This window comes from Sturnira hondurensis, unplaced genomic scaffold (assembly GCF_014824575.4).
Source record: "Sturnira hondurensis isolate 20B ecotype Veracruz unplaced genomic scaffold, ASM1482457v3 Scaffold0010428, whole genome shotgun sequence".
Classification (NCBI taxonomy): Eukaryota; Metazoa; Chordata; class Mammalia; order Chiroptera; family Phyllostomidae; genus Sturnira; species Sturnira hondurensis.
In genome coordinates, this window is record NW_028083059.1 from 15,163,851 (window position 1) to 15,185,755 (window position 21,905).

Genomic DNA, 21,905 nt, shown 5'->3' on the forward strand with positions numbered 1-21,905 from the left:
TTTTATCAAGGGAAATATAAAAACTTAGAAGCATTTTGCAGATGAAAGAGTGATTCTTTGCTATATAGCAATCTTACTGCTTAAATGTTTCTGAACAAATGAATTTACTTAGTACTGTTATAAAGATCTCTTGGTACTTACATTGATACTAAGGAATATGATGTACCAAATCACCTTTGTGAAGTCACTTTCCAGTTTACTCTAAAATAGTGGTTCTCAACTGGAGACAGTTTTGTCTCCTGCGGACATCTGTCAGTGTCTGCAGACATTTTTGGTTGATAGAGTGTGAGGGACATGTAGAGGGAATATCACCAGCATTTAATGAGGCCAGAAGTGTTTCTAAATATTCTACAGTGCACAAGACAGCCCCTGCACAACAAAACATTGTCTAACCCAAAGAGTCAATAAGCTCACCTCTGTATATAGCTTCCTTGTCACAACAAATTGGGGACTATTAAGGAACAGTAAAAGTGTGTGCATTTAAATGTGTTGCTTGTTCTTTTCTCACACTTCAGTTGACTTCTGCAAGAAAAGAAATGCTGAATGCTCCGAGTATGACCAATGTGATACTTCACTGAAATAAACACCTTGAAAACAAACTCGATTCATATCTTAAGGTCTACCACGTTTTATAAGGGGCAGTGGGCTGATACACTAAGGGTAAACAGAACCACTTCAGCTGCAGCACGCTCTTGTGCTTATTTCTCTGCAAACGAGTGCCTTTTTCTAAAATGTCCAATTTATTTTTGTTTGTAATTTTGTGATAAAATTTCAACATCACTTTTCTTTTAATATACAATGATTGGAAACTAAAATGTAAGTAAGGATAATAAATGAAATACACAGAAAATGCATTTAAAATAATCTACTATAGAACGCTCAATTGTAAAAATTTATGAAATAGGCTATAAACACCAATATTGAAGCATTTGTTAACTATAGTTTTAATGTTCAAAATATTGAACATTATTTTCATAATGCTTAAAACTATCAGACAATTTTCCTTTAAAGTTCATAAAGTTCTTTTTAATTGTAGTGAAACATTACTTTGGTGACATTTATTTTTTCAACAAATATGTATAAATTACTATGTGTACAAGATGTATTACTACTATTAATAAGTACTATACATCCACAAATATGATCAACCATAAGAATTGTGTCTCAATAAGAAAGATAAGTGATATATCATTCAAAATAATGCAAAATTAAAAAATGAAAGCAACATAGCACTCTGACGAAGTATTATGGGGGTTATTTAGGAAGAGATTATACATACTCGTCAGAAACAAAGAAAGTTACCTAGAGAAGTAGCACTTGAAACAATTCATAGAATACATATTATTTGAATTGGTGGGATTTTTCTAGAGGATAAAATAGGGGGGATTCATGGCAGAAGTCAATAAAAGGTTATGTAGAGAAGAATGTGGGCCATTGAGAAAGCATCTACAAACACTGTAAAGTGTAGGATGCCTTATCTTAAAAGGTATGTTGAGAGCAGCATTATGTGGGATACTTTAAAAGCCTTCAATGTTAAGCTGAAGAGTTTGACCACTAAGTAAAAGCAGTAAGAAATTTAAGTTTTTGATCAAGTGATTATCAGGCTCAGAAGCAAGTTTAGAAAGATATTTGGCCATGTGCGAAACTAATTGGATCAGGGAACAATTAGAAACAAAATGCTTCTAGCCCTGGCTGGTGTAGCTCAGTGGGTTGAGCATGGGCCTGTGAGCCAAAGAATCACGAATCACGGTTCAATTCCCAGTCAGGGCACATGCCTGGGTTGCAGGCCATCTCCCAGCAGGGGACACATGATAGGCAACCATACATTGATATTTCTCTCCTTCTCTCCTTCCCTTCCCTTCTAAAGATAAATAAATAAAATTTTAAAAAAAGAAACAAAATGCTTCTATTATAAAGCTGAGCCACAGGAAGGTTTTATGGAGAGGGAGGTTAGCAGTAAAACTATAGATAACAAATGCTTCAATATTTGTGTTTATAGTCTATTTCATAAATTTTTACAATTGAGAGTTCCATAGTAGATTATTTAAAGTGCATTTTCTCTGTGTTTCATTTATTATCCTTACTTAAATTTTAGTTTCCAATCATTGTTTCTCCAAGATCTTACTCTAGTTATTCTAATAACTATAAAATATATAGAAATAAAAGAATTTATAATTGAGAAAGTTATGATAAAACAATAAAATACATAGAATTTAGAAATCTATCAAATGAAACTCTCCTGTACTAGTGACCTAATGAATTGATGTAAATTGCAGTTTTCATTCGATATTGTTGGTAGATAGGTTTTGCTTTGGAGGGCAGGAAGAAATTCGACTAGTTGACAGCTTCAGCACTGGAGTTGGATTACTTAGGAAAAGGTATCAGAAAGGTCACTAGTCAAATTTCATCACTAGCAGGGGCATTTTGACTCTTCTGAAAGCTCATTTTAAAAATAAGACTGCATATCATCATTTAAAGGACAAAATGAGAAATCAAAATGTACTGTCTCCCTAAACACTTTCAAGTTGTTTATGTTTGAATGTTATTTTAAGTAAATGTTATTGAAGCACCATGGGAAAAAAATCATCATGTGTATGCAAAAAGAAATAGTAAATAATGAAATGAACACATTAATACAAAGATGTTTTTGGTTTTATAAATTGGCCATGGGAGGGCTTATGCATTCAATATTTCTTTAACAAACATGCAACAATAGTAGAAACCGCATAGTTTAAGTCAAGTGAAATGACATATAAAGCTATATGAATTGGTAGAATTACCTCAGTTTTTGTTAGTCACTTTGTCAGTTATCAGGTTCATTTTCATTCCATACATTAGCTAATCTCTGAAATGTTCTCTTACATATCATTTTGGCAAATATGAGAAAAAATCATCATCATCATCAGAAACTGATTATAAAATAATTCTTAAATTTGGTGGTATATTTTGAAATGTATTTAAATTGAGTAAAGTCAAATAAAACAGTAACTGCATAGTTACAGTAGATAGTTTCCAGGAAATTTCTGCTTTAGGCTAAGGAAATTTTATTTGTAGTTTTTATTATCGAAAAGAAAACATATTTTAAAAATTGTCTTTATTTTCTTTTTTTTTAATATTTTATTTATTTATCTTTAGAGGGGAAGGGAAGGAGAGAGGAAGGAAACATCAATGTATGGTTGCTTCTCATGCATCCCCTGCAGGGAACTGGCCCCTGCGGGAAACTGGCCTGCAACCCAGGCATGTACCCTGACTGGGAATCGAACCGCGATCGTCTGGTTCGCAGGCCCGTGCTCAATCCACTGAGCTACTTTATTTTCTTGATATAATTAAATTTAAGTTTGATTTCTATCAGTGATAGTGAGTAGTATGTGCCCTAGGCAAAACTACAAATATATATATTTAACTATTTCACAGACTCTCTGTTTTTATTCTCAAGCTTTTCCATTCTCCACCACAATGTACAGATCTCATAGAAAATGTTAGCTAAACTTCTTTGTATTCATAAAGAATATTACTTTCCAATTAATAAAAAAACTGAAAGCCAAGCATTTGTGTGATGCACTGTATGATTTAAATGCTTACAAAATACACAAAATAGGTACATTTTCCTGAGGATATAATTGAGGTTTAAACTGACTAGTATGATGTCATAAAGAGAAGCTTGCTTTCCAGCGTATCCTTATCTGACTTCAGAACTTGAATATTAAAATATGCAATAATGATTTTGAAAGTCACACTGTACTCAAAATATATTTTCTTAAAAAGTTTGTATTTTATGCCAGAGATTGTGAACCTGTATTTGGACACTAAACATTACAGTTGTAAAAGCATGGTCCAGCCCCCTACGGGCACAGCTCACATATTGCCTTGAAGAATCAGTATACTTCCATCACCACCCACTAATGGGCAGCAGCTTCCTAGACTCAAACCAAAAACTAAATTGCAAATTACAATATCTTGGGCACCATAAAGAAGATTGAAAAGTTATTGTGGAGGGCAGAGTAAAACTTTCTGTAGTTCTGTAATAATTACTTAAATCAACAACCTTATTTTTTAAAATATACACAAAAATTTTCCTCCTTAAAAAATTGCAAGATTAATCCTCAGGATAATATTTAAATTCAATGGGCTCCATTTTAATTTTGAGTTTCTTTTAGTAATAGTTCTATTTTTAAATATATATTTTATACTTTGTATTTTTTCTTAGAGGTCCTCCAAAAAACAAAGAGACATCTTACTTTTAAAAATAGACTTAGCCCTGGCTGATATGGCTCAGTGGATTAAGTGCTGGCCTGCGAACCAAAAGGTCACTGGTTTGATTCCCAGTCAGGGCTGCGGTTTGATTCCTGGGTTGTGGGCCAGGTCCCCAGTAGGGAGTGCATAAGAGGGAACCACACACTGATGTTTCTCTCTCTTTCTATCTCCCTTCCTCTTCCTAAAAATAAATAAATGAAATATTTAAAAAAATAGATTTAATATCACTTTATTTTGCAATTATGATATAAAAACATTGGACTCATAACTATGAGATATATTATAAAATTATAGCAGGTTTTTATTTCTTATGAAACCTCTTGCTATATCAGCTTTCTATAATTATGTCACCATTTTCTCACTCTTAGTTCAGCTATTATTTCCAATTATGCTAAAAAGAATGACATAAGAAAATGAAAGTATGATGAAATCATTCAAAGTGGTGGTGCCCAGTCAAACAAAATTTAAAGAAAAATTTCTTAATTACAAGTTCTCTATTTCAATTTCTGAGTAGCCACATGTAGCTTGCTACTGGCTACTATTTTAGAATAGTTAAAGAACACTCCCATTACCGCAGAAAGTCCTATTGGACAGTGCTGGAGTGGAAGGATTATGCAAAAGTGAGAGATGAATTATACATGCAATATACTTTATAACACACACATACACACAAACATGAGCTTAAACTTGAAGTTTTTATTTATGCATATTGGCATCTTAATGTCATGATATTAAATGCATTCTCAGAACACTCCTGGAAAAAATCTAATCTGTCTCTTGTGTTATTCATTTTCTAGAACAGTTGATTTTTAATGTAATTGTGTCAATGTTACATAAGGAAAATACATGTACAGCTATTGTCTTCTTTTTAGTTTTGTGGATAGTTCTTTCTATTAGTATAGATACATTACTTTTACTTCGAATTAAAGAAAACCTGACTCATACAATCTGTTCTTCTAAAAATTAAATGAGCAAAGAATGGTTGCTGTTTCAATGAGATCTGTATTAAAAAACAAGAAAATGAATGAGAATTTCCATCCATAAAAAAAAAAACTGGTCTTTTCCTTTGCTCAGATGCAAAATATGCCGTTACCTATTAAGTGAAATGTGCAGGCATTTGTGGTTCTCAGTCAAATTCAACATTTTCTTTAATTTCAAGTTTGAAGACACCTTCTCCCATCACAGTGACAGTAGAATTTATGATTAATATTTTGTAGAGCAATGAATGTTGCTGTGATACATTTTATAGGATGAATCCTTTTTAATTTATGTTACAAGATTACAGACTTAAAACATTTAGCCCTAGAAATATAATTTCTAGTATTTTTTAAAAATAATGCTCCTTGACACTTACTATGTGTTTAATGTTTATTTATTTCTCATCATATTTGTCTTTCCACAATAGCATGGACTTTTATTTCAGGTGTAGTCACAGCTTTATATTATTTTAGGTTAAATAATTACTCTCGTCATTCACTATAGAAAACAATAGGATCTTTTCTGCTTTGGGGGATCAGAAGGCCAAGTAAGTATTTTTCTATTTGGGCCAACCTGTGGAATTATTCATAGGAATGTTGTAAACAATGTGGAAATCCTAAACCTATGTTTCATAAGTTGTAAACTAACCACCTTATTTTTTTCAACTCTTTTGAATTCCCTCTATTTGCAACCTGTGGAAATTTCAACACCATGCATGTTGCCCCTTGCATCTAGGTAGATTCATAATCTACTGTCTCTGAAAATAACCATGGAGATGCTTAGATGTTTATAAAGACTATGCCAGATTTGTTCTAATTTTGATGCAGACAGTTGCTAAATGTCACTTCTCCACACCAATTTCATCTCTGGGGAATGATCTGCATCACTAAAGTAACATTCAGCATTATCATCAGTTAGTTCTAACTAACTTCACATACTTAAATGATGGTATGTATGCTAGATTTTAGGAAAAATAATTTAAATAGATCTGATTTCTGCCTTCTAGCCACTTACATATTAAACCATGATAGAATGAGTTATTTTTAATTGGCCAGCAAGTTTAACATTTTTCACACAAAACTTTCTAAAAAATTAGGCAATTCAATTGCCTTCCTCCATAAAGTTTGCTTAATAACGCATGTTAAAATATGATGAAGAGCTAAAAATGCCCAGGAAGTGTATAATAGTTCCATTTTAGACTCCCAAGAAAATGAAAATGACTTTAGTAGCTGACAACTGGCATATGACAGCTAAGCTGAAACATTTTTAAAAAACATAAACGATTCTCTAGAATCTAAACAGTAATCAGATGAAGCCACTCTGTGACTATGCAATGGAGTAAGATAAAGGCACGTCTACTGCATGATCAGGTCTGAAACAAGACAGACACCAAGACATTCAGTGACCACAAAAATTAGCATATTAACCATTGTATTTTTTATAACAGGAAAACAAGTTTTGCTTTAACATTTTTGCTTTTTAGGTCAAAGTTACCAACATATCCATTACTATATTGCCCCCAGTCTTGACCACATCCAATCCTGGAACTATGTTTAGAATATTCAGGGCAAGTCTTTCCTAACTCTTGTCATAAAGCCACTCCTAACTCTTATCTACACTCAGAGACTGCCTGGTTTGCCCTCTTTTTTACCATAAAACACCAAATAAACCTAACTTGTCTAGGATACTAGCAGATGGCCAATGGTCTTTGTCTGGCAATCTTCAACATTCCTTATGACCCAACTTTCATTAGTTTTATATCTAAGATTACAGTTAAATTAGTAACCAAATATCATCTTTAAACAGCTTTACTTGGCTTTATATGCAGGGAAAATAACTTTAAATTATAATGCTGATGATCTGGATTCTCTCAGCATATCAAATTATAATTTTCCATATATTGAAAGACATTGAGGAAATAAGAAAAAATAGCAAAGGGAAGATTCTACAGACATGCTTGTCTTGCCCAAATTCATATGTTGAAGCCTAATCTGCAATGTGGTAATAAAGAGTGGGGCCTTGGAAGGTCGTGATTGAGATTAGCATCCTTATAAAAGAGAGCCCAGGGAGCTCTCTCAGCCCCCTTCACCATGCGTGCACACAGAGAGGAGACCATCTGTGACCCAGGAGGCAGGTCCTCACCAGACACCTAATGTGCCTGAATCTTGATATTAGACTTCTCACATTCAGAACTGTGAAAAATAAAGTTCTATTGTTTATAAGCCACCCAGTCTCAGGTATTTTTGTTATAGAAAGTTAAGTTGACTGAGAGGGCAATAGACTTGTATTATTTTTAATGCCATAAATTTAAGTTGCCTGGTTTGCTCCTCGCAGAAATTAATTCTCTAGGTTATATTCAAATATTAATCAGTTTCAATAACTGTTCCAAGGTCTTACTGCAAATAAGCTTTGAAATTTGTATATTGTCTCAGTTTGGGCTATAAAATATGCTTGTTTCTGCATCTGCTTCAATAAGAACAGAAAATTAATAAAACCAATGCAATATAATTGAAAGTATATAAAATTATAACAATTTTAATGACAAACTGAGGGTAATTAAATCACAATGAACAATAATAAAAATTATAATAAGAATGAAAATTTCTCAATAAAAAAAGTTTTTTTAAAAGCCTAGTTCCCCTGGTACTTCAAACTTTTTTCATAATAGCCTCTTGAATTTTCCCATAGTCCACTTCACCCTGGTTTCATTGCTGCCTTTCGTGTTCCTACAACACTAAGTCATGCTCCTACCTCATGGCCTTTATACTTGCTCTTCCTTCTCTCTTTTGGTATGTGTATATATAATATTACACATACAAGATATGCCTGATAAGAACTCCAGCCATTATTAATATGGTTTATGTAACATCAATGTAACCTAGCAGCCAGGAAGAGTAGACTGGAATGTGCATGCATGAATAATGATATCTTCCCTGTACTGGTCAGTGAGGGCAGTAGACACTGTTGAGTGAGCATGTGTACTGTGTGGCCATCACATTCAAAATGACTGAGCAAGTAGAGCAACGAACCTGCATCAAATTTTGTGTTAAACTTGAACATTCCTCAGCAGAAATTATTTGGATGATTCAGAAGGCCACGGTTATGGGCAACTGGTGATTGGCAGCTTCACCACAACAATGCATCTCCCATGCAGCACATCTTGTGCAGAGTTTTTTTGGTGATACATGAAATCATCCAGGTGACTCAACCCCTTATAGCCCAGATTTGGTGCCCTTTGACTCCTGGCTTTTCCCAAAACTAAAGTCACCTTTGAAAGGGAAAAGATTTCACAGCATTTATGAGATTCAGGAAAATAAAATGGGCAGCTGATGGTGACTGGGAGAACTATGTGAGGTCCCAAGATGCCTACTTTAAAGAGGACTAAGGTGTCATTGTCATTCTATGTACAGTGTTTATCTTCCATCTTCTTCAATAAATGTCTCTATTTAGAGTATTACTTTGGTTGGATATCTTCTGGACAGACCTCCGTATATATAATACATAGCACACACATGCACACACATATGCACACACAAACTTCCCTTGACCCCCATTCCCACTTCTCCAATTGTACTCTTTATCATCAATGTGGCTTCATTTTCCCCATAAAACTTAGTTCATGTATTTATGTTGTTTTAGTTCATGTTGTACTTATATATTTTGTTTTTCTGTCATTCCTACAAAGGACAGATGCTGTAACAGAAAAGGAGTTTGTTGCTGTCAGTAGTAATGCTGATTTTGACACTTGAAGACCATCTTGATTTGTTTTGTTGCTTTTTTGGTCACTTTTGTAACCCCAGTGCCCAGTATAATACCTGTTACATAGTAGGCACTCAATAAGTTCTTATTCAATAAATAAGTGAAAGCAAATATAAGGCTTATTCAAAGATGGGTACTTACAGTTAAACTTTTAGTATTTCATTTAGTATTTAATGTAAGTTTACATCTTACTTAAATTATAAACTCAATCTAGAACTTTAATAGATAACGAAAGTAAACAAGAAATCTCCAATATTTAAAAAAATCAAGTAATCCAATTCAGAAATACAACATCCTATGTTCTACTCTTTTTCTTTTATGTTTTATCTTATTTATTTCAATGCATTCACTTTCATTTTGATCAATATTTATAGATTTCCTATACCTAGGACCTTTCTAACTACTAAAAATATTAAGATGACAAGTCCACAATTTGCTAGTCATGTGCACTCGGCCAAGTGACTCAACCTTTATAATCATTGGTGTCTTCATTTGTCAATTATGACTAAACAGAGTAACTATACAGCAGTTTGTTATGCTGATGCTCTAACAGGTAACATGAGGTGAGATAATGTCAATGAAGCATTTATCTGGACTACTGGAGTCATCCAGTTAATATTGTTCTCATCACTTACAAATAATACAATACTGATGAAGATAACATACTTGATATGTCTTTGCATTTATACAGACTCAGTATATTTCATAGAGGAGATAGTAAAAATAGTCTAATAAAAGCACAGATAGAAAGACATATTTGCATGTAACAGTTTCTTTTATACAATAAAGCTCATCAATGACTTTTTCAGATTCCCCGACTCTCTGTCTCAAAATTTCCACTCTTCCTTCCCCAACCCAGATGTGCACCCAAACATCAAGCCACTATTTGAAAGGTAATTAGGACCCTTAACTTTTCGATGCCTCCTTTTTCTTCCTCCAGTGTAATGATACCCAGCCAAGGACTACTTCCTTTGAACTTGATTAATACTCTGGAGAGTAATTTGACTGTATTTGGCTGCAGATTTTGCTGCACATTTTCTGTAACTTCACCTAATTTTGAAATGATTTTAAACATGGATGAAGAGATTTGCTGCCAAGATAAAGGGGGAAGGAAGAGCATTTACTTACAGTGTATTTCTAGCACCTGCATGGCCACTTGAGGAGTAGCATTGAGGGATTCATGGTCGACTCTGCAGATTACGGCCACTCCGTCATCACTCCTGTCCACTCGAAAGTCCAGGGTGCTGCTGACAGTGAAAGTCTTGCGATTTGCATCCTCCTCTTTTAAATATTTTACATCTGAAAATAAAATACAAATTAAAAATGTCTGTGACATTCTCTTACAAAATGTAACAGATTCCATGTGGAGAATGGGGGACCCCCTGTGCACTGTTGGTGGGAATGCAGACTGCTGCAGCCACTGCAGAAAGCGGTACGGAGACACCTCAAAAATTAAAAATGGATCTGCCTTTTGACCCAGTAATCCCACTTGTGGGAATAAATCCAAAAGAACCCAAAACACTAATTCAAAAGAACATAAGCACCTGTATGTTCACTGTAGCATTATTTACAGTCGCCAACATATGGAAGCAGACTAAGTATCCATCAGTAGATGAGTGGATAAAACAACAGTAGGATATTTACACAATGGGTACTATTTGGCCATAAAAAAGAAAATGTTGCCCTCTGCAACAGTATGGATGGACCAGGGGAACATTATACTAAGTGAAATGAGCCAGTCAGAGAAAGACAAATACCATATGAATTCACTCACATGTGGAATCTAATGAACAAACTGAACTAACTAGGAAAATGGGGACAGAGTCATAGATGGAGACCAGGATGACAGGTGGTGGGAGGTTAGGGCAAGGAGGGATTGAGCAAAAAGGAAAAAGGACTCATGGACATGGACAATAGTGTGGTGATTACTGGGGGCAGGGAGGTGGTATAGGGGAACTAAATGGTAACGGGAAAATATAAAAAAGATTAAATATAAAAAAAAATCTTATTGTAAGCAACTTCTTCTCTTTATCAGTTTTTAAAAGCAAATATTTGTTAGTTTAACATTTATCTCATTTAATTTAAGAAAATAAAAATGCACTATAAAATAAAATTTAAAAGTTAAATATAGAAAGAGTGGAATGGGACACTTTACTTTTATTTCTTAGGACAAAATATTTCTTATACTCCCCTTGAAAAATCAGACCATTTTATAATATCAATCTTTCTTTAGATTTCAGTTTTATTAAAGTATAATCTTAATTCTCTGAGCCACAAGCACATTTGGGAAGAACATTTTCACAATTACCTGTTTATGCCTAAAAGAAAGTACAGGGTAGTATATGAACTAAGACTTTACCATGAACAATATGGAGTGGACAAAGTTGCTAAAAAATACCTAAGATGAGAGAAAGTTGCCATCTTTGGTAAAGAAAATAAGGTGGACAGTCACCTAAATATTTTGAATATTTAAATATATATTTGCTATGAAATTTCCATTGAGATAATTGTTCTTCACTTGAGGAATTAATTTTAACACAGATAGAATACTTTCCTCAAGATGTGAATTCAGTTGTGAGTATTTAAACTTACTGTTCACAATTCAGCATATCGTTAAATAGTACACTTAGGAATTATTTATTCTCTATGAGAAAGAGGTTTAATAATATTTCCATTTAATTTGAAACTTCTCAAGTCTAAAGTAGCTGATAGGAAAAGGGCAATTTTAATGAATTAGAAATCAAAATCATTGATTAGGTTAAGATATCATTATAATAAGAGCTTAAATATAGTTGTGGAAAAATACTATTTTATTTTCTTACCCTGACATTTTAAATGAACAATGATATTCTCAGAGAAAAAGAGTTTTTTCACAAAAACTGCATTAAATATTTCCATTTACCTTGTGTTAAGTAATTAATCTTAAACATTTACATTAACAACAAATTAATGTAAATTCAGCTTCTCTATTTGTGTGTCTATGCAAAATTTTGCTTTAAAAATAACATTGATTTTGAAGTTTACAATGGGCAGACAGTTGTGTGGTCCATTGCATTTTACTTATTGCAAAGAGTATGGTTTTATCTTATTAATTTTAAAAATAAAATAAGATTAAATATTAATAAAGGACAAAATAAGTACACATTTTATGTCTTGTTCTTAAAAATACATTTATTATTATGTTTACAGTTAGAAAAAAAACACCTAGTTAAGATTTTACCACAAAAAGAAGTTTTACGTAATTTAGGCAATTTTACAGAGTAAGAAAAATCTCTAACATTTGAATAGGTAGGAAGGGTGTAAAATCTTAATTCTATCTTTTAACTATAAATCAATCACACAAGATGTGGGGTTTTCAATAAACATATATCTTACAAAATATCTGATGAAATATCTCATAAAATATCTCATGAAATAACCAAAGTCATTCCTGAGGGTGAAAACAATTTTTATTCTCAGTTAAAAATTTTTAAATTAAAAGGATGAAATGACCTCTTTTAGTTAAAATAAATCAGAATAGCCCTGGCTGGTATGGCTCAGTGTATTGAGCATGGGCCTATGAATCAAAGTGTTGCCGGTTCGGTTCCCAGTCAGGGCACATACCTGGGTTGTGGGCCAGGTCTCCAGTACTGGAGCACATGAAAGGCAACTGATGTTTCTCTACCTCTTCTTCTCCTTTCCCTCCCCTATCTCTCAAAATAAATAAACAAAATCTTAAAAAAAAACATCAGAATTGTATAGGTGATCAAGAGTTTTTTTTAAATTAAAAATATATATGAAGCTCTTTAATTACAGTGTATTATAGATTTGTACAAAGTGTTGCCTTGTTTTTACATCTTATAGTCTTTCCTATAAGTGTATATCCAGTATTTTCTTGTTCATAGCTCTAAGGGCTGGCAGCATAAGAAAATTTAGATCTTTAGGTAAACTACTTTTATAAGTATGCTATACAACATCTAAAATATTGCTGCTATGTTTCATATGATAATAGCTGCATTTTAAGTGCACACACATCTGCTTCCTTTAGCTGTTTTACTCTCCTTACAAAAGCATCATTCAATGTAATATTAATTGGACACACAAAATTCCATAGTTATTGTATAAACACAAGATTTTAATACTATTCAAATAAAATTAAGTATAATTTGTTATTTTAATATTAACTTATGTGACAGCTTATCAGGTTACTAGAAGGCATAAAATGAATAGGAAATGCACTGAAAAGAGCCAATTATAATAGTTCCCCATATTTTATGCTGACCACCTTCTCCCCAGACAAAAAATAGTAATTAAAGTTTACCTCTATTTTTATTTTCTAGCTTTATAAAATAACTGATGCATTATACAATTACAGATCAATAGTATTTTCTGTAGGTTGCATAGTTAATTTGTTGATTGCCTGTGTACTTTTGTTTCATGTTCTGTCTTGTTTTAGAGAGTTCCTTTTTTTCTCCTTTGTCATGTCTCTACCAGACATTGTGATTGAGAACACTATTTCTAAAAGTGGAATGTACTTATTCATCACTTTGGATCTTAGTAAAATGCAGATTCTGATCAAATATGTTGTGAGGTGGACCTGAAAAGTCTCCTGCTGTCCCACAGACTGTAGTTTTAGGAACAAGGGGATAGTGGATGTGTAGACACCAGAGATATAACCAAAGGTAAAGGGAGAATATTGGAATATTGAGACTTATTCTGCACACCTACCTTTCTTCTTTCCTTTTCTTTTTCTCTTTCTCTCTCTCCCCCCATTTCTCTTTCCCTTCCTTTCTTCATTACTTCCTTCTCTCTCTCACCTCTTTTCTTAAGCTTCCATTGTACCTTTACTGTTTTAAAACATATGTTTTTTTTCTTTTTTTAACATTTTTCAAACTGAACATGTCACATATTATATAATGCTTTGCTGCAATGTCTAACAATTTGATGGCAAATGGTAAATAGAGAAATTTGTAGGCTTACTTTCTTTTATAATCTTTGCAGCTACCACTCTATCTCTACCCACCACCAAAAAAAGAAAGAAAGATAGATTCTGGGCATTACTTGTTTCTCAATAATCAGAACACTGGTTGTTTTGGTGAGCAGCAGTTGGGAATTATTTCATATTATTGAATTAAACTTAGTGTAATTAATATACATTTTTAATAATAAAAACAGTTTTTTAAACATCTGCCTAGGAAAATCCTTTAGCTATACTTCTCAACATAACTTATTTTCCTAAACATTTCCTTAAAAAGTATTAAAAAATACAAGTTTTTATATTATGTATACTTATGAGACTCAGATAGTAAAATAGCAACTTGCTTCTATTTGAGATTTTACATTGTTTATCTCATCAAGAATTATGGTGGAGGGGAAGAGTTTTAAAAAAGAATTATAGTAGAAAAATGGCAGATGTGTGAATTAGACCACTGGACCCCTGCCCACCTCCCTGACCACCACCAGCATCACTACCACCACCAATCAGTAAGTTTAAAAGTCCTGAGTTAGGTAAGTCAAGGAAGAAAGCAATGGTCATATGGACTTTTTACATCTGAATCTTTTCATAAAATAGCAAACTCAGGAGCTACCTCTCCATACACATACAGCTGTAATAACTATTCTGATACATTTGGTTTCTTCAGTTTGAGATTTTTATCCTATTTAAGTAAACCTGAAAAGAGATATTCTCTCTCTCTTTTCTTTTCTTTCTTTTTTTTTTTTTTGGTTGAGAAACAGTAATTTTTTTATTGTAATTGCTTAGGGGAGGCAGTTTTTAAATTTTATTTTCCTTTTTTTTACTGTTATTCAAGTACAGTTGTCTACCTATTCCCTTCACCTCTCCCCCAATCCCAGCCATTCCCACATCCCTCCCCTGATTCCTTCCCCTTGGTTGTGTCCATGTGTACTTTATAGCTGTTCCTGAAAACCCTTCACCCTTTCCCCCTCATTATCCCCTCCCATCTTGCCTCTGGTTACTGTCAGATTTTTCTTCATTTCAGTGTCACTGGTTATATTTTGCTTTCTTGTTTGCTTTATTGATTAGGTTCCACTTAAAGATGAAATTCTATGGTATTTGTCTTTTACAGCTTGGCTTATTTCACTTAGCATAATGCTTTCCAGTTCTATCCATGCTGTCTCAAAGGGTAGGAGCTCTTTATTTCTTTCTGCTGTGCAGTATTCCATCATGTAAATGTACCATAGTTTTTTGATACACTCATTTACTAATAGGCATTTAGGTTGCTTCCAGTACTTGGCTATTGTACATTGTGCTGCTATGAACATTGGGATGCCTATGTTCTTTTGGATTGATGTTTCAGGGCTCTTGGGATATAATCCCAGCAGTGGAATTGCTGGGTCAAAATGTAGTTTCATTTTTTGTTTTCTAAGGAAATTCCATACTGTTTTCTATAGTGGTTATAACAGTCTGCAATCCCACCAACAATGTGCTAGGGTTCCCTTTTCTACACATCTTTTCCCATACTCGTTGTTTGTTGCTTTGTTTGATGGTCATTCTCACTGGTGTGAAGTGGTATCTCATTGCAGTTTTAATTTGCATCTCTCTGATGGCTACTGATGTTGAGCATCTTGTCATATGTCTCTCAGAAATCAAAGGCATTTTTGTACACCACGACAATAAAATATCAGAAACAGAAAGTAGGAAAAAAATCCCATTTGATACAGCAACAAGAAAAATAAAATTCCTAGGAATAAACCTAACCAAGGAGGTAAAAGACCTGTACTCAGAAAACTACACAACACTGCAGAAAGAAATTAAGGAAGATACAAACAAATGGAAGCATATACCATGTTCATGGATTGGAAGAATTAACATCATCAAAATGTTCATACTACCCAAACTAATTTATAGATTCAATGTAATACCTATTAAAGTACCAGTGGCATATTTCACAGACATAGAACAAACACTCCAAAAATTTATATGGAACCATAAATAATTTTGAATAGCTGCAGCAATTTTGAGAAAGAAGAACAAAGTAGAAGGGATTACAATACCTGATATCAAACTGTGTTACAAGGCCACTGTAATCAAAACAGTCTGGTACTAGCATAAGAACAGACACATAGATCAATGGTACAGAACAGAAAGCCCAGAAATAAACCCAAGTCTCTATAGTCAATTAATATTCGACAAAGCGGGCAGTAACATAAAATGGAGTAAAAACAGCCTCTTCAACAAATGGAGTTGGGAGAGCAGGACAGCTACATGCAAAGAAATGAAACTTGATCAGCAACTTACACCATACATAAAAATAAATTCAAGGTGGATAAAAAACTTAAAAATAAGTCATGACACCATTAAAGTCCTTTAGCAGAACAGAGGCAGGAACATCTCAGACATTCCACGCAGCAATATTTTCACTGATTTGTCCCCTAGAGCAAGGAGCATAAAGAAAAGAAAAAACAAACAGGATCTCATAAAAAAAAGTCTGTGCAGCTAATGAAAACAGCATTAAAATGAAAAGAGAACCAACTGTGTGGTAAAACATATTTTCCAGTGATATCTCAGACAAGGGTTTGATCTCCAAAACATATAAAGAACTCACATGACTCCGCTCTAGGAAGACAAAAAAACGATTAAAAATGAGCAAAGGACTTGAACAGACACTTCTCCAAGGAGTACATAGAAAGGGACATTCTGATTTTTATAAAGAGAAATCCTGCCCTGCATCCTGTCGCAGCCCTCTGTGTCAAACATGCACCTAAAGTGGGCATGTTTCCTTTTAATCCATTGAAAGGCCTATAGGCCACACTATGAACAAATGCCAGGCTGAAACACATTTTCTGCCTTGTTCCCAGTACAGTATTCAACATGCCATTTATTCTCATCACCTGAAGATGTCATTTGGAAATCATTTAGGGTATCATGTGACTTCTCATGATCCATTAGGGGCTTCCATTCTCTGACTATCCACCACCATCACTGCAAGTTCTCAGTATATACTCCAGATACTGATGCTTATCTAAAACTTGATTCTCATCATTATTTTCATAGTCAGGGTTTGTAAAAGTGTTTCTTAATGGATCAGATGATCATTTTAGGAGAAGAATTCAATGAATTTATTCTGAATCCATACCGTTGTTATTAATGGTATATTAATGATTTGACACCCTTGTTTGTAAGCTATTTGTATGTAATTGTGAGCATTATATTAGATAACTTCTCTTTCTCGTCAAAAAATTAGGGTGACCATATCAGAAAACTGAATATGTTGTGCAACTATTGCTTCAAAAATTTCTATAGATCAACCATTCTAAAACAAAATACATCATTTTTAGAAGATAGCCAATACCCCTGATGTTCTTTAAAAATTGTCATAAAGTAACTATATCTGGTTAACTCATTTGCTCACTGAGATGCATATTTTAAAACCAGTTGGTCTTAGATAAAAACAATCAGTGTGTTTTTCCTTAAATTTAGTGTTAAAATGTGTTTTACAAAGCATTTTTCTTTACTAGCCAAGGTAAGAATTTTATTTTATATCAGCTTTAAACTTTCTCCAGACCAAAAATAGTGAGGGCAAATCTTACACGGTACAGTAGAAATTTAAAGTCTGATAAACACAATCGCTTTTTCACTGGAGAAGACTACAAAACAGTCTCCAGGCAAATCTCATCATTGCCCATGAGCACTTCTTCATACCACTGTGAAGGGGCAGATTTTTATAAATCCTTCTCATAATACTTCGCTTCTATATAGAGTGACTGTTGTAATCTTGGTTTTTCAAGCTGTGGCTTCACCAACAACAGGCAAGAAAAAAATTACTATTTCACGTGGCAAAAGGGTTTTACTGAAACTCAGTTTCTTGTTAGTAGATTTCAAAAGTTTAGATGAGCAACATGACATTTATGGATGGCTGATGAATGGGACATACTCCATTCAGGGGTATCCAACCTTTTGATGTCTCTGGGACACACTGGAAGAAGAGTTGTCTTGGGCCACAGATTAAATACACAAACACTAATGAAAACTGATAAGCAAAAAATAAAAAAAGGTTCTAAGTAAATTTATAATTTTGTGTGGGCCCCATTAGTTGCCATCCTGGGCCACATGCAGCCTGCAGGCCTGGGGTTGGACACCTCTGGAAACCTTCTTCAATTAATCTAGACAAGTGGAATATTATATTTTTTATCAAGTTTCTTTTAAGTGTTTTCCCATAGACCTACATTGAAAGGTACTACAAAAACACTGTATAAATATCGCTGTATATACCCTTAAGCCAACTCAATTCAGTACATGGTTTATCTAAAACACATGGACTCAGAGAGGAACTCCCTCTTCTGACTGTCAGTACCAACATATATTAGACCTCTTTTGTATGACTGGTTGTGGGCATGATAATTAACTGATCTTGTTTCTCTCTTTGAAGTGACTAAAATTACTAATAAAAACTTATGACCCATTATTGGCAAATATAAAAGGCTTTGTACAAAATTGTGCTCACTAATTTTACTTTAGGTTTTATCTCACTTGTCTATACCAATCTGGTTATTGTTCTATATTTGATAACATTACCTGAGTATACTATTAATCAGTGATTGTTGTATTTGCCCAAATCCTTCTAATACAAAATAAATTGTAAGACTTACTTTCCATCAAAAACACTGGATGAGTTCAATATCTGCTTGATGGCTCAGGAACCACATTTAACTATTTATTAAGATTTCATATTTTAGAACACTAATGACAATTTTGCTCAGTCCAAGACAATAGTCAGTAAAGAGTAGAGTCATTTTTCTTTGAAAATTATTGAGGTAAAACCTTAGATCACTTTCACCCAAATGATGGATTAAGTCTATATTTAATTCTCCTTAGTCTTCTGTAACTTAGCAGAATACTAACATCTGGATTATCCAGTCCAGGAGAAATCCAATAAAGAGGAGAGTCACTGACTTTAAAAATTATCAAGGTATCATCTGAGACCCTTTTAACTCAAATGATTCATTCACTCTGTATATAAGATCCTTGAACTTTTACCATGTGTTTTACATCATACTGGATTCTGTATAAAAGTTAAATGAGGAAAAAAAATCCAAGTCTAGAAAGTGAGACAGATATGTCAATATATTATCTAAATGTTTAAAAAGAGGCTTCTGGTATGTTAAAAATACCAGAGAGGATAACACTTTAAGTATTAAATTGTACAATAAGAGTTACATATCAGGTCTCCTCTCTGATTCACCCCCATCAGACATCTCTTTAGAAAGGAGCATGGGAGATCAACTAAAAGAACCATGGTCACTCAAAAAATTAATTAATATTCCGACCAAGATGGAGGTGTAGGTGGAAACACTGAATCTCTTTGCACAACCAAATTTAAGAACAACAAAGATTTAGAAACAAAAACACAACCAAAACAGATAAAAAATTGAACTGTACTGAAGTCTGATAACAACGAACCATTCATTCAGACCATTAAGAGGGGCGGAGTGGACAGCCTGCAGAGAAGAGTCCCAGCAGAAAAAGGTGGTAGTTGGCAGACCAGGCAGATGTGGGACAAAAACCCAGTAAGGCTCGCAAGGCAGCTGGCTGACCACGAACACACATTCGCACGCAGATTAACCAGGCAAAAAAACGGGCAGTGAGACAGACTTCAAAACTCAGGGCCTCGGTGACGGGAAATAAAGCCTAAAAGCACCAATTGGAAAAACTTTGGGGGGTTGAGGTGATGGGAGAGGCTCCCAGCCTCACAGGAGAGTTCGTTGGAGAGACCCACAGGGTCCTAGAACACACACAAGCCCACACACCTGGGAACCAGCACCAGAAGGGCCTAATTTGCTTGTAGGAAGTGGCAGAGGGGACTGAAACTAGAGAGAGTGGAACAAGCACCATCACTCCCTCTCTGACCCCGTCCCCACATACAGCATCACAACCCAGTGACTTGGGTTGCCCTGGCCTGGTGAACACCTAAGGCTCTGCCCCTCATCTGTAACAGGCACTAACAGACCAAAACATTGTGGCTCAAGCAGAAGAACAGCTCAAAGCCCCAGAGCCAATAATTCTAAGTGACCAAGAGATAGCCAGCCTATCAGATGCATAGTTCAAAATACTGGTGATCAGGATGCTCACAGAACTGGTTGATTTTAGTCACAAATTGGATGAAAAAATGAAGGCTACTCTAAGCGAAGTGAAGCAAAATGCACAGGGAACCAATAGTGATGAAAAGGAAACTGGGACTAAAATCAACAGAGTGGATCAGAAGGAAGAAAGAAACAACCAAACAGAAAAGAATGAAGAAACAAGAATTTGAAAAAAATGAGGAGAGGCTTAGGAACCTCCAGGACATCTTTAAACGTTCCAACATCCAAATTATAGGGGTACCAGAAGGGGTAGAGGAAGAGCAATAAGTGGAAAACTTATTTGAAAAAAATAATTAAGGAGAACTTCCCCAGTCTGGCAAAGGCAACAGACTTCCAGGAAGTTCAGGAAGCTCAGAAAGTCCCAAAGAAGGTGGACCCAAGGAGGAACACACCAAGGCACATCATAATTACATTACCCAAGATTAAAATGAAGAAGAAAATCCTAGAATCAGCAAGAGATAAGAGGACAGTCACCTACAAAGGAGTTCCCATCAGACTGTCAGCTGATTTCTCAAAAGAGACCTTACAGGCAAGAAGAGGCTGGAAAGAAGTATTCCAAGTCATGAAATCCAAAGACCTATATCCAAGATTGCTCTATCCAGCAAAGCTTTCATTTAGAATGGAAGGACAAAAAAAGAGCATCTCAGATAAGGTCAAGTTCAAGGAGTTCATCATCACCAAGCCCTTATTATTATATGAAATGGTAAAGGGGCTTATATATGAAAAAGAAGATAAAAAATACGAACAGTGTAAGGACAGCAAACTCACAGTTATTAACAACCACACCTAAAACAAAAGCAAACTAAGCAGACAGCTAGATCAGGAGTGGAGCCACAGAACTGGAGATCACATGGAGGGTTAGCAACGGGGGGGGGGGGGGGGGGGAGGAGGAGAAGGTACAGAGAATAAGTAGCATAGATGGTAGGTAGAAAATAGGGAGAGAGCAAGAATAGTATGGGAAATGTAGAAACTAAAGAACTTGTGACACATGGAAATGAAATAAAGAAGGGGAATGTGGGGGGAGGGGGTGTGCAGGGTGGAGGAAAATGAAAGGGGGGAAATGGGACAACTGTAATGGCATAATCAATAAAATATATGATTTTAAAATTAATTAATAATTGTAACAATCCAAGAGAGAGATTAGCTGTCTTCAGGAAAATCTTCTTTATTTCATTATGAGTTTCTTTGAATAATCAGAAACAATATGAATATTACTTATTATCTCTGTGTTACTAATAAGCTAAAAAAAGCAGGATGTCAGTTTCAACAATGTTTTCCTTTTACCGACATACCCAGCTGATTCATGAGGTACAAAGGTATATCCTGCATGATAAGTGAAATTTATCTTGGACACTTTCAGCTTAGTGCACACTTTACAAATTATCCATAAATATAAAACCTCAAAAAAAGGTATGGAAGAGAATAAATAGCAGGATTTTTGGTACATAGAGAGGTACTATATATATTATATAGTACTATATATAGTACTATATATATAGTAGTATATATATATAATACTATATATAGTACTATATATATAATACTATATATATAGTACTATATATATTATACATAGTACTATATGATATATAGAGGTACTATATTATATAATATAAGGTGTGTATATACATGTATACATATATATAAGGTATTTATATATAAGTATATATATATATATATATATATAAAGTATTTATATGGTACATATATCTTCTTTGGTACAAGGAGAGAGAGTCTACCTGTACTCCCCCAGCATCCTGCTTTTAATACAAGAGTAATTGTACTTCAAAAGTAGCAGGTCATGTTCCCAGCTTAGGAGGGGCATCATAAAGATT

General features: G+C 34.2%; 1 protein-coding gene across 2 annotated transcripts in view; it reads right to left on the minus strand.

Annotated features, from left to right (window-relative positions):
- Nucleotides 1–21,905, minus strand: part of CADM2 (cell adhesion molecule 2) — a 1,088,167-nt gene that overhangs the window by 133,936 nt on the left and 932,326 nt on the right. For both annotated transcript variants that reach the window (XM_037059021.1, XM_037059022.1), the window contains exon 5: nt 10,120–10,290. In XM_037059021.1, coding sequence (XP_036914916.1) covers nt 10,120–10,290 — 171 coding nt within the window. The remainder of the gene's footprint in view (nt 1–10,119; nt 10,291–21,905) is intronic.